The sequence below is a fragment of the Tachysurus fulvidraco genome, chromosome 8, assembly GCF_022655615.1.
Source record: "Tachysurus fulvidraco isolate hzauxx_2018 chromosome 8, HZAU_PFXX_2.0, whole genome shotgun sequence".
In the NCBI taxonomy this organism is placed as follows: Eukaryota; Metazoa; Chordata; class Actinopteri; order Siluriformes; family Bagridae; genus Tachysurus; species Tachysurus fulvidraco.
The window spans coordinates 21,657,794-21,671,864 of NC_062525.1; the positions used below are offsets into that span (position 1 = coordinate 21,657,794).

The 14,071-nt window shown below is 38.7% G+C and overlaps 1 protein-coding gene across 1 annotated transcript; it reads right to left on the reverse strand.

Annotated features, from left to right (window-relative positions):
* Positions 1-766: 766 nt before the first annotated feature.
* atp2a1l (ATPase sarcoplasmic/endoplasmic reticulum Ca2+ transporting 1, like) lies at positions 767-14,071 on the reverse strand. Its single transcript, XM_027159144.2, has 23 exons — positions 13,784-14,071; positions 12,909-12,926; positions 12,667-12,749; positions 11,076-11,180; positions 10,807-10,945; positions 10,087-10,167; positions 9,871-9,956; positions 9,099-9,396; positions 8,187-8,353; positions 7,722-7,810; positions 7,497-7,599; positions 6,987-7,118; positions 6,707-6,823; positions 6,377-6,595; positions 5,802-5,913; positions 5,300-5,523; positions 4,898-5,118; positions 4,567-4,769; positions 2,885-2,970; positions 2,642-2,775; positions 2,239-2,356; positions 1,974-2,091; positions 767-1,094 (listed from the first exon to the last, which is right to left on the reverse strand). The coding sequence occupies exons 1-23, from the start codon at positions 13,899-13,901 to the stop codon at positions 1,081-1,083; spliced, it is 2,985 nt and encodes a 994-aa protein (XP_027014945.1). The 5' UTR covers positions 13,902-14,071; the 3' UTR covers positions 767-1,080.

The following is a 14,071-nucleotide window of genomic DNA, read 5'->3' on the forward strand; positions in this document are numbered from 1 at the left end:
AATATTTGACTGCAAATATATAATGTTCTAAAATTAACCAACAATGTGGAATGAGATATGCCATGCAGCATATACATTATAAAATGCAATCAATAACAAGTTTTTGTGCACCAAACCAAAGCAGAAAGGCAGTTATTACATTTTTTTTAAATCATTAAAGAATGACAATTCATACATTTTTTCTGTTTCTAGTTACATTTAATGTTGTAGAACGTTGGCGGAACAAGTCCGTTCCTGTTATCACTTAGTATAGCAGCTACAGTATAAACAGTCGTTCCCTCATCAGCCTGTCTTTTTTTTTCTTGATATGACAAAAAATGCATATTGTCATGTTACAGAGAAACTGCAAAAGTGTAATCTCTGTCCTGAAGACCTTCTGAGTGTCAGAAAAGCTAAAGCTACAGCTTTATGTCCGACTGGTACACAGCACTGACAATGGAGACTCCTTCCATAAATGTTAAACAAATATTAAATATTGTTTCAATGAACCACGGCTGTGCTACTGTTTCTGTTATATAAAAAAAAAATCAAAAACTTCTGTCTAATAAAACTTGATGTTCAATTGATTTTGATGTTCAAAGATAAACCAGCAAGCAGACCCATTCTAATGATAATTCTGTATCCACAACCAACTATGCTGAAGATTTTTTATGTGACCAAAATGTTATGGTTAAAAAATGATAATAATTCAAATGTACAGTTAATGCTTATGCTAACAGGACAAAAATCAACATGTGTAAAAGAAAAAGACAAGGAAGAGAGTATACAAGTTTAACAAAAAATGTAACTTTAATACATTTATTATTAGATTTAAGAATAAAATGAATCATCAGTCAAACACTAATTTGGAACCGTTTCCCTATATATTAATTTAATTATTTCCATAAACAGTTTTTTTTTAAATAGATTTTCTATCAGTCAGTTTTAAAGATTTTTTTCATACATTTTCCTGTGTTTTGCTCTCTCTCCCTGTGGTGGAGGGCTCATTAAAGGCTTCTCTCGGCTCGATGTCATCTCTCGACTCCTCCTCTAGTTTTCTTTGTCTCCTTCTCTTGCCTCTTTCATTCTTTCACAAGATCTTCACAAATTCTTTGCTGAATGGGAAAAATACAAGAGCTCTCATTCTGTCACAATTAGCTGTTCATAAACACAAGAATGTATTAAGCAAGCCAATACCCCACCTTTTTATACCTTTATTGAACCTGTAACTTACCAGCAATTCATTTTCATGCAGTTTTTGATTATTTTATGATTATTTTTTTCACATTTAATGCTAGCCAGTTGCTGCTAGCTGGCAGAATCTCTGCCATTGCATAAAAGCTGCTAGTATATATATATATATATCAGCTGCATGACTACTAAATAAAAACAAGCTGCAGCACAACAGCAACAGTGTCACTGCATTGCATTTAACAATTGCAAACAAAATAATCTGCATTGCATCCAGCCATCTATCTCTTTTTATGGTCTTTTTTAAAGACACACACACACACACACACACACACACACACACACACACACACACACACACACACACACACATACAAACGTTCAAGAAATACACAAATCCGAACAAATCACAGAAATTTTTGGATACCTTGCTTTTGTTACTTGGTAACTGAGGGAGGGAACTGGTTTAGGCTGTAAGTAAATAGAAGAATTAGTGAAAGGATGATGGGCTGAAAGTGGGTAAGATAGTTAAAATGGAATGATGGAATGAGGATGGAATATATTTAGTGATAGATAGATAGATAGATAGATAGATAGATAGATAGATAGATAGATAGATAGATAGATAGATAGATAGATAGATAGATAGATAGATAGATAGATAGAAATAGTTAATGTGATATATGCATTAATTAGAGAAGTAATTATTAATATAGGACACTTGTTTATCAGTTGATTATAATATTATAATATATGGCATTTCAAAAATTATTTTATTATTAGGTCCATGTTGTTGGTCTTACCATCCAGGTAGTTGCGGGCAACAAACTTCAACACCTCATCAATGAGGATGACGGGGAAGGACAGTTTCAGCACTACCATCCACTGCTCCACGTTCAAGTGGGTCAGCTTGAAGACCAGCTATAGGATATTGAAATGAGAGAAACTCCATCAAACCCTCATCACTGACAATGACCTACATGCATGTACTACAGCATAACTTTAGTGTAGGTAAGTGGAAAAGAAAGCAGGGTTGAAAATGCAGCCATGTTGGAGGAACAGACTTACGGGCAGGGGGTCCACATAGATGATCATGAAGTGCAGGGACATGGAGAGGGTCATGGCGGCCAACAGCCAGAAGTTGCTCCATGGAGGCATGCGGATAAGTGACTGGTTCTCAGACAAGCTGGAGAAATGTAGATAAAGCGTTTTAAATCAAATAACCAATGACATTAAAAAAACAACAACAAATTTATTCATGACCATGGCCAGTAGTTCAATAGACATTTTTAGGATGCTTAATCGGTTCTATGGCTTGGGTGAAGAGTGTCTGAGGATGAATCTTTGAGGAACTTGCTATCTTATCCCTAACAGACAAACACTGAATGTAGGACAGCCTTACACCACCTCAAAACCTTTTAATCAGTAGTGCGACTTTTGAACCAGGTTTAAAAAAAAAAAAGGTTCTTACCTATTAAGGGCATTGCACATCTCAATGGTGACCAGCACAGACAGGGCCATGGTCATGGGGGGAGCAGCCTCAAACACCTCACATTCAATTCCAGCAAAATCCTCGTTTTCATCATGGCACTGCATAAAGTGGGACTGGACAACAAAGGAAAGGGATTTAAAAAATGCTAGAACATTACTTTGTTGATAAAGTAAATTAGAAAAATCAAGCAGACACAAAACAGCAGTAAAGATAAAGATTCACCAGCTGATAGTAGGTCACTTTTGGACCCTCATCATCGTATAGGAACCAGTGAGCAGCAGCACCAACAGTTGCAGCACCGACATATCCTAAAGGTAAAGAGAAATAGCTTTTCTAATCAGGCCAAGATTTCATCAGGCACAAACTAAGACACTGGATTTGGTAGAATAAGAACAAGGTTGTCAAGAAGGGCCTAACACGATGTGCACCCACTATGAACATCATTACTGGAATTATATGAATCATACGCCAGCCAAAATTTGTACATGGAAAATTGTGTTTGTCTATTCCCAATAACAAATGGGCCTCTTAATCTTAACACCACCATTAAATTGGTTGGCAGTTTGAGTATCCAATAGTGCAAGTCAGGGGCGGTTCTAGACCTTTTATAGGGTGGCTCCAGCCCCCCTGTCTGTGATCTCAGCCACCCTTAAACTATAAGTATAATATTTACTTTCATAAACAAACAATAAAAATGACGTTAAAATGTCGTTGATGGGAAATAAAATTATGTATCAGTTTGAAACAAGAGCGACTTTTTTTACTTTGCTTTTACGCGCGTGCGTTGTAGTCTTTCAAAAGTGCGTCTTCAGCTGTCTGCTTTATTTGAACGGAGAAGCACAGGTACGCGCAGCGTGTACGCGCAGTCAGAGCTGGAGCTGTTTATCTATAACGTTAATCGGCAGAATGACGCAAAGACGGCAACAAAAATCAGTGAAATTTCATTATTCTTATTACCAGAGTTGATAGCACAAACAAAATATTAATGCAAACAATCCATTCAATGCTAAATAAAAATAACATTTATTGATTTGGTCTTTGTCTTGTGAATATTTTTATATTAATGACTGCATTCATTGGACACACTGTTTGTAGAGAATGCACACATACATGAACTGATTTGATTCAAGACTAGCATCATTACATGCATAAAATTTTGGTGTCTACTTCTGCCATTTTAAATAATACCATAACTTTTGGCTTACTATGTAGTCATATAATATATAATATAAAACTCTTCTTGTTTTAAATTCTCACTGAGGGCTAAGCCCCCTAAAGATGAAATCCTAGAATCGCCCCTGGTGCAAGTAATCCCACATCAACATAATCAATAGTATTTTTCTAACACTTAATGTGGGTTAGATTTAGATGAGTCTTTTAACCAAATTTTCAAACCAGCTGGAACATAAACTATGTTTCCAACAAAATATGAGTATGCACAATTTTAGTCTTTTTGAGCACAGGATATTAAATACAAGGGGTGCTAATTTCCAAAAATACTGATGGTAATTACCAGCAATTCAGTCTTGGTAGGCATCAGTACATATGAATATAGGCAAAACAGACAATCCTCCTCTAGTAAACTTTCATTTTCAGGTGGTTGTAGCTTCCAGGGGATGAAATTTTTTTTATATTAGATATTCGAGTGCCTTATATTGATAACAGGGAATACAAGCGAGAACCATAGCCAACACCATACACAATAGCAGTACTGACTTGTGTGGATTCCCAAATATCCATGACTTTATGCTCAGGTCTAACCCTGTCTAACAAAATATTATCTTGGGTGTGATGGCTACTCAGGAAGAAAGAATTAAGTATGATGGTATACCAGGATGAGGAAATCTACAAAAGCAATCCTGTTCCTGTGTATTCACTGTTCCATGAATTTTATATCTACTTACCACCAATGGCCAGGTATCTGAAGAAGAGCCAGCCTGAAATGAGGGGCTCCTTGGGGGAACGGGGAGGTTTGCCCATGATGTCCAGGTCAGGGGGGTTGAAGCCCAAAGCAGTGGCTGGCAGACCATCAGTGACCAGGTTCACCCACAGCAGCTGCACTGGAATCAGAGCCTCAGGAAGACCGAGAGCAGCAGTGAGGAAGATACTAGAAAATGTCAAGAGAATTGATAGTTAGCAACACCCTGAATTGAGAGATGACAATATTAACCCTCCCTAATATTTCTATTGGCCTCACTATTTGCAAATATATAGCAAGCCATTCTGTGCTCTCACCAGACAACCTCGCCAACATTGGAGGAGATCAGGTAACGGATGAACTGCTTCATGTTGTTGTAGATAGCTCTGCCCTCCTCAACAGCAGCTACAATGGAGGAGAAGTTGTCATCAGCTAGGACCATCTCAGAGGCTGACTTGGCAACAGCAGTGCCAGAGCCCATGGCAATGCCAATCTCTGCCTTCTTCAGGGCAGGGGCATCATTCACACCATCACCAGTCTGTATGGAGGAGGGTGAAAAAACAAGAATATTAAGGTGAGTTTATGCATGACATGGGGAGCTAAAGCATGACATGGGTAGATGTAGGAAAATGTGGAGCAAGTGAAAATGGGGTAAATAAAGAGAAAATTACTGTGGAAAACAAGAACATGAGAATAAATTTGTAAAATTTGATGCTCACCATGGCAGTGATCTCATCGTAGCCCTGCAGGTACTCAACAATCTTGGACTTGTGGGAAGGCTCGACACGGGCGAAGCAGCAAGCCCTGGTTACAGCTTCACTCTGATCAGCACGAGATAGATCATCAAACTCACGACCAGTGTAGGCTCTTCCAGTAACATCCTCATCCTCACCAAAGATGCCAATGCGACGGCAAATAGCCACAGCAGTTCCCTTGTTGTCACCTGAGAGCAAGAGATTTGACCCATTTAAGTAAGAACATCCATAAGGCATGTTTTGCCCTGTTCTCTTAAATTCGTTCTCACATTTTTAATCCATTTATAGGGACTATATAATATACACATTTCTTTGAAAGAGTTGTTTCTTTTTTGGTTTAAAATGCTGCTTTTGTATAGTTTTATGTTGTGTGTTATGTGCAAAAGAATTTCACTCATTGTATACAGTATTTTAAAAACAGTGTGCATGGAAAAGATTATAATAAAAATGGATTTGAGATATGTACCAGTGATCATGATGACACGAATGCCAGCAGCTCTGCAGAGCTGAATGGAGCCAGTGACTTCTTTACGAGGGGGATCCAGCATACCAACGCAGCCAACAAAAGTCAGGTCAGTCTGTGAGATAACACAAAGCATTAAGCAAAAAGAAGTGAAATTGTTATTCCTTATTCTTTATAAATACATTACAATGTATTATGGGGTTTATATCATCTATACAGTGAATAGAGTGTTTGGTTTGGGACACGCCTGTAGTGGACTAATTGTAGTGTTTTGTTTTTACTGCATATTTAATAGTGTGAGTGATTTGGGACACATCCACAGTATACTGATCATGTTATTAATGTGGCCTATAAAGTGAATACGGTCTGTGCTTTGGGACATGCTCTTATTAGATTGATGATGGTGTTTATATGCAAAGTATATTGAATAGGGTGTTTGTTTTGGGACACACCCACAGGGGACTGACGATGGTGTTTATATGGCCAAGATAGTGAACAGGGTGTGTGGTTATGCCCACATAAGTGGACTGCATATTGAGTGTGCTTTCATAGTAAGAATAATTTACGATTTTTAATACCTCATAGTCAACAAACTTGGTGGAGTCTTCGAGTTTCATCTCCTCGACCTTTAGTGGAGTGTCACGAGTGGCAAGAGCAAGGCAACGCAGAGTGTCACGGCCAGTACCCCACTCTTTAATGATGGTCATGATCTTATCCTTAATGGGGCCAGTCAGGGGCACACGGGTGGAGCCAACACGCACATAAGTGCACCTATCAATCACACCCTCAGGGGCACCCTATTAATTAGAGTAAGAAAAAAGATTATTAGAGCTAAGAAACGAAAATTACATATAAAATTAGACATGAAAAGAGAGATGCTGGGAGAGACGTGAGAGCAATGAACACACCTTCACAAACATCTTGCTGCCGCTGTCTCCTCTGGCTGGGGTGCAGTACACAGACATGGACTTCCTGTCACGGGAGAACTCCAGGGTAAAGTTCTTCTTCATCAGCTGCTTCACGACCTGCATAAGAAAAATTATCCTGAATGAACATTTGTCAGGTGGGAAAATACTAATAAATTCACATCCAGTGAGACCTGAGAGCTGTCTTTCTTTAAAACTATGGCTGTTTAAAATAACACTGAAATGTAAACATATTTGGCAAGTGTAGACCGGAGTGACTCACGCTGCAGCAAGCGTTGGCTCTCTCCACACAGGACAGGTTGCCAACGTTGGACTTGAACACGTTCATTTTCTCTACCAGGCAGCACAGCGCAGTTTCAGTGGCCTCACCAACCTTCTCATAGATCTTCTTAGACTGAGGATGAAGCACACATATAAAACATGAAACAGCATTCACTACAATTCTGAATACACTACAAACTTACACAACATGAAGCGGTCTCTGATTAACACTAATACATCTCAATATGATGACTTGTTTGATGTATTTCCATACTTCTGGAGCTTTTAGTTATCTACTTCTACTATCTTCTAAATCTATTACTTCTGAAAATCTACATCTAAAAGATTTATCTGTTTACACTCAGAACAATGAGCAGCCTTTTTCATTTTATTTTATTTTATTTGCTATAAGTGTGTTTCTGGTGGTGTTATGTCTCTTGTCTGGTGTTATGTAAGCTGGTCAACTGTTAGGTTTTTCGATGTAAAAGGATAAAAACGAAACACTGTATACCTCGTTGTAGTCGAGAGAGGAGTCATTGCACAGGGCACAGATGGTGGAAAGCTCCACCAGACCATCGTACTGACTGCAGTCGACTTTAGCACCTCCTTTAGTCCTAAAGAGCAAAACATTCATACACATTTCAATTATTAACAGGACATTGAATTTAAATATAAAAGGATACAAATAATGACTTCATTATTTAATTAATAAAAATATGACAAATCCATTACTTACACCTCTCCCTCAGGAGTGTATTTGGAGCCAGAGATATCAAAGCAATCCAGGGACACATGATCGCCATCCACTCTGTCAATGATGAACATCTGTTGAGTAAAAATGAATCAAGTGTAATCAGAAATGATGCAATTAATTATTGTCTTATATATTTAGTTTCACGCAATTTGGAAACTTATGTGCACTGATTGTATGATATTTCTACCTTATTATTATGATCTTAAATATTAGCGATCATTTTGAGATTTTGACATTTATAGCTTCTAGGCCTTTAAGAAATTAAAATGTTAATTGTATTCTTAATTAGATTCTTAAGTGGGTGCCAATATTTTATTTCAACAGAACAGCCTATAAGAATTGATATATTAATAATTAATGAACCACGAGGCTTGGACATATGGATTAATTTCTAGCCAAATTCTTGAGTATTGTAATGTTTAACACAAAAAAAATGTTATTACGCACCTTTGTGACACACATCTGGTTGGTAGTGAGGGTGCCAGTTTTGTCTGAGCAGATGACAGAAGTGCAGCCCAGAGTCTCCACAGAGGGCAGAGAACGGACGATGGCATTCTTCTTGGCCATACGGCGGGTACCGAGAGCCAGACAGGTAGTAATGACAGCAGGCAAACCTGGATAAATAAAATCAACATACTGATAAATAAATCATATTTTTATTTGACAAGTGACAATATGTGGCCTTCATCTCAGACTAGACTCTAAGACAGCTAAGAACTGTCAAGTTTTTACTTCACAAGGTAACTTTCCTGACTAGTTATTAAGAAAAAGAGTCTCTTCCTCCCCCATTCATCATTAGTAAATTAGCCTATTAAGCTTTGATAGATGCTAGAAGTTACAAAGTCAAATTATTTTATATTGTTAATTTTTATATTTTTAATATTTTTAATTATATTTATTATGTTATAAAAAAGACACAAGATGTTGTTTAGAAGCAAATAACACCAACATAAGATCACCAACATAATACCAGCTTTCTGAATATGCTAATTTGTTTCATTTGTATTTTGGAAACATTTAGCCTCACCTAGCATCATCATTATTCATTAAATTAGTTGATTAGGCATTACTAGCTGATTAGATTTAAAAATTGCATGATTATAAAAACTCTATAATTACTGCAAGTAGTTTCCAGATCTTTGGTTCTTTGTTTCTTGAAAATCTAACTGTACTTGACAAATAGGTATTTTGAACCTGCTGTCAATAATACTGACCTAAACCTCACCCCTTTGCCAAATTTAGTTCCAGTGTTTTTTCCCAGGGCCTCTGCCTTGTTGAGACCCCATTATACAGTACCCCAGGGCTCAATTTCCGGGTTTGCAAAACTAAAGATCTTTAACATAATTTTTATTTCCTCACCCTCAGGGATGGCAGCGACGGCCAGGGCGACAGCAATCTTAAAGTAATAAACAGCGCCACGGATCCATGAGCCACCATGGACGGGATCATTGAAGTGACCAATGTTGATCATCCAGACGGCAACGCAAATCAGAGAGATGACTTTAGAAAGCTGCTCGCCAAACTCATCCAGCTTCTGCTGCAGAGGGGTCTTCTCCTGCTCAGTGGCAGCCATCTGGTCACGGATCTTACCAATCTCAGTGGAAACACCAGTGGCAATGCAAACACCAATAGCCTTGCCAGCAGCAATGTTGGTGCCCTGGATGGAAAGAGACATTGGAAATGGAATGAATGGGTGGATGGATGAATGGGTGGACAGATGGATTGATGGATGGATAGATGGGTGGATGTATAGATGGATGATTCTTCTGACAGGAATGAAAAATGGTGAAAGTAATTTAAAGTATGCATGCTCTGAGCAGATAAACTGGCGAACTAATGGAATAATGTGGGGTTGAAGTAAAGGATGGAGTAAAAGATATAATTCTGGTACTACAGAACCTTTTGCACTCCAACAACTCATCTAAATCAGCAGTTAATTAACCAGCCTTTACTAGTCAAAAATGTATGGTATAATATGTATGTTTCTAATCTGGGGTTCTCCAGGACCACAAGTGGAATCCATTGGATCACCTGCCAGAGCATTTAGTGGATAGGAAGAGAGAGAAGAACAAGCTAGAACAGATGGATGCCTAAAAAATGAGCATGGATGGGTTGATTACTGTCAACTCACAGAGAAAAGCATGTTCTTCTTGTCCTGGTTGACGGCTCTGAGGTCAGGGACGGGATCGGTATGCTTGATCACACTGACAGACTCACCTGAGGGATCACACCAATGGCAAATGAAATCAGTAAAGTAGTTATTCACCAGTATCATCAATTCAAAAGGTTCTAATGTAAGAACAATAATCACCTGAGAATCATTTGATCAACAAACATTGATACCTACCAGTAAGGATGGACTGGTCAACACGCAGGGTGGTGGAACGGATAGCGATAAGCCTGATGTCTGCAGGGACCTTGTCACCAACTGGAGTAAAGACACAAGTTCTCAGTGTCACTCTAATAGTCTCAGGTTAGTAAAAAATATAAAGTTTATCTTTTGTATCTTCTTGTTATAGAAATTAAATGGCAAAAGCAGAATCCATTGGCCAAATATCTGCTTGCTGATGCAATAGTCTATGCTGCAAACTGTTGTAATATGAACACAACCACATTGATTCTGAGGTTTCTCTAACACCTTTTGTGTATAAATATTCATTTTTGAGAATATAAAGGACTCATATAAAATATACTGAATAGTCAGGAAGCAGGAGGGCAACAAAAAAGCAAGCAGTGTAACTAGCAGGTGTCAGGGAAGTATTTATACACAAGATTTTGTTTTCAATCCCTCAGCATGTTTTTAAAGCCATCCTTCATGCCTCCACGGTTCTCTTGCTCCCTCCTTCTCACATGGTACCTTAAATAACCTGAGCATGTCATTAACACATACTCCACTAGCAAGCTAGTATTTACATGGCTCTTACAAGCCTCTGCTAGGATGTGAACTTCTTATGATGCCCCTGCAGGCCTTCTCTAGAGTCCTAGCTTTTTATCATGCAATTACAGACTTTTCTACTGTGTTACTCAGAGAAGGGGGTACAAGAAGTGAAAAGCAAAAATGCCTCACCAGAAACCTCAACAATGTCACCAGGGACAATCTCTCTGGCCTTGATCCTCTGCACGCTCTTTCTGTCAGATCTGTAGACTTTGCCCATCTCAGGCTCATACTCCTTCAGAGCCTCGATGGCGCTCTCAGCGTTACGCTCCTGTCAAATTTAACACTTTATTTTAGTCCCAATGATACAATGACTCAGAGAATGAATGACTTAAGGACTTTTATATTTATATTATATGAAAACTGTGATATAACATCTACTAGATTGTCATTGTCCTGACCTGCCATACACCAACAACGGCATTGGCGATGAGGATAAGCAGAATGACAAATGGCTCGACAAAGGCTGTGACAGTCTCCTCACCTTCCTCAAACCAAGCCAGCACCTGAAGAGGAAGAGACATGCAATTGGGGACAAGACCAACACCACAATGAGGGTTGTGAAAAATGTGCTTCTGTATACGTATAGATGACTTTATTGATTTAAATGATTGTTATATCAATGAGGTCTGATCATTTCAGTCTTATACAAAACAAGTACTATTTCACCAGAATAGTTATAAGGGTACTATAAAATTTGATCCCTATAGTAGACTATTTATGTCTCAGGGGAGGTTTATTTTGTAATCATGATATTTAGCTCCATGGCAGAAATTGGATTCCTAAGTGTCCAAAGTGATCTACATTGCTCTTGTGAAATGCAGACAAAAATACAACACTGAAAACTATATTTCATAGTACGTTGTTGCATAACATTGTGCGATTTGATGTCTCAGAGTCTATGCTTAACACTGGCCCTCCCTTCTTTGTACCTCATTCTCCAGCACTCTGTATCCCATCTTCCCTTGGACCTGACCTTTGCTGAGAGATTAAGTTTCTCTGCCCAGCTTGAGGCTTTTCTTAAAATAAACACCTCTCCTTTGCACTTCAATATTTTCCTTCTAAGGCCATTGCGACAGCTGGCCAAGGCATGAGGAGGAGGGCAGAAGCAATCGATACCACTTCATGTCCAACTCTTACTTCTTAATACCCCATAACATAACATAACCCTAACCAAACCCCATTCCCTAAAAGAAACACCCTTGTTTAAAAGAGGCAGATTAAAAAAGAGAGATTTTACAGAGTGAAATGACATAACGACCAAATGACACTGATAAGCTCTTAAGGAAACTATTTCAGGTGCACGGCAGAGGATCTGCGCCATCTTGGATGGTCTTACGTTGCGCGACACACAGCTGTCATGCGAGCTGCTTATGTTTGCTTTACAACTGTGCCAATTTGGCAAGCTCACAAATATAACTCCTTATACCACATGCCAAATTGGCAAATGAAGCACGAACGGATCACCATAGATGGTATCAGTATGCAGTATGCAATAAGTGTGTGGTAAATGAGGGGAATATATCCTAAATGCCTTTAGTTGATGTCACTTATGACCTCAGCAGTCAGTCAAAAACAAATGCCTTTACAATCAGGCAACCTACCAAAATGCACAAAAGACTGTGTTTGTCACCTCCTCTGACTGATCAACAAAGCTACTTATTGAATTGAAACACCTGACCATATCAAGATTATGGTATCAACATAACACTACTGTAACTCTGGCTTGAAAAGAAAGTTGACACAATTGGTCTTCAGAGCATCACTTAGATCTCTTGAGCTGCTTCATTGTAGACAGATTAATAAGCCAGTTGCTAGTCTTGCTTTTGTGATGATTTAGCAATGATTTCTGACATGTGTGTGTGTGTGTGTGTGTGTGTGTGTGTGTGTGTGTGTGTGTGTGTGTGTGTGTGTGTGTGTGTGTGTGTGTGTGTGTGTGTGTGTGTGTGTGTGTGTGTGTGTGTGTGTGTGCTTAGCTTTGTGGTTACTTACAAAAGAGATACAGGCAGCAAGCAGCAGAATTCGGACAAGCAGATCCTCAAACTGCTCTGCGACCAGTTCCCAGAGGGACTTTCCTGTAAGAGATTGGATATGATTGTCATTAAAAAATGCAATAAACATATGTGTAAGCATCTCTTCCAATTTGATAATGTAACTAAATGACCTCTAGGTGGAGGACCAAAGAGTTTAGTCATGTCTATTATATGGAAACACAATTAAATGAGTATACCTACCCTCCTCTGCTGGCAGTTCTGGAGATCAGGTTAACAAAAGCAAGAGGAAGAGAGAAAAGAGCAGATTAATATACATAATAAAAAATTAATGCATTATATTTCTTGTTTTAGCTGATGATTACTCGTCAGCTATTTCTGCAACCACTGATAATAACTGATCAAACTGATTTCTATTAACCAGGAATTCAGCTCAAAAACAACTTCTAATACAGTTGCATACCAAGTTTGAGCTCTTATGGATTACAGGAAGTATATGAAAACGTTTTTTTGTTTGTTTCATTGCTGGATATATTTAATGTATTTTGAAAGACAAACATTTATTACAAGACATTGAGTGGAAAAAAATAACAAATGAAGCATCTTTTACAAACCAATGCCATTACAAACTCATTTTATAAGGAGTGCCATCTAAAAAGCTTTCATAAATGCAGTCTTGTTCCACTTGTGTGTACATCATGACTTTGCAATGCCAGCTGCATTTCTGAAAATGCACACTGACCACACATAAGAAGCTCCCTCCTCCCCTCAGCAGAAATACCGCTCATGAAATCAGCCTTCTCGAATCACCAAAGCAAGGCCCTTGCGCCATCACCTGTCTCCTTTTGCTTTCCTTCTGAGCTATTTTAAAGCACTGCTTCTCAACTTCTGGTGAACAACCTGTTGATGTCACTTCAAGCTTTACCCGAGAATTTAGATCATGCTTCTTTTTGTAACAAGTGGTACAATGATTCTGGGTGATTCCATAATGCTTCATTATGGGGAATCAAGACTGCATCTGTCAACCAACTCAAGCCCAAGCTGTTTTCAAATCCTATTCCCAACCTAGTCATGACCTGGTTTAACTCCATCCCATTATTCCATTCTCTCTTTCTCACCATTGGGGCCATACTTGGCCAAGTTCTTCTTGAACTGGTCAGGTGTAAGCCCAGTGGTCTCATCAACCCCGAAGAAGGCTACGACTTCTGAGCCAGATTTGGTGTGGGCGTCCTCCATCCTGCTAGGGCTGAAGGATCTTCAGGAGCAAAATTGGTGTAGCTGAAAGTCTATATCTATCCGTTTGTGCTTCTTTTGCTTGTGATGCTCTTTTCGAACAAAGAAGTCTGTCCCCGTTACTTTGACCCCCCTCCTTACAGGAGTGCTGGACTGACAGAAAGAGCGAACAA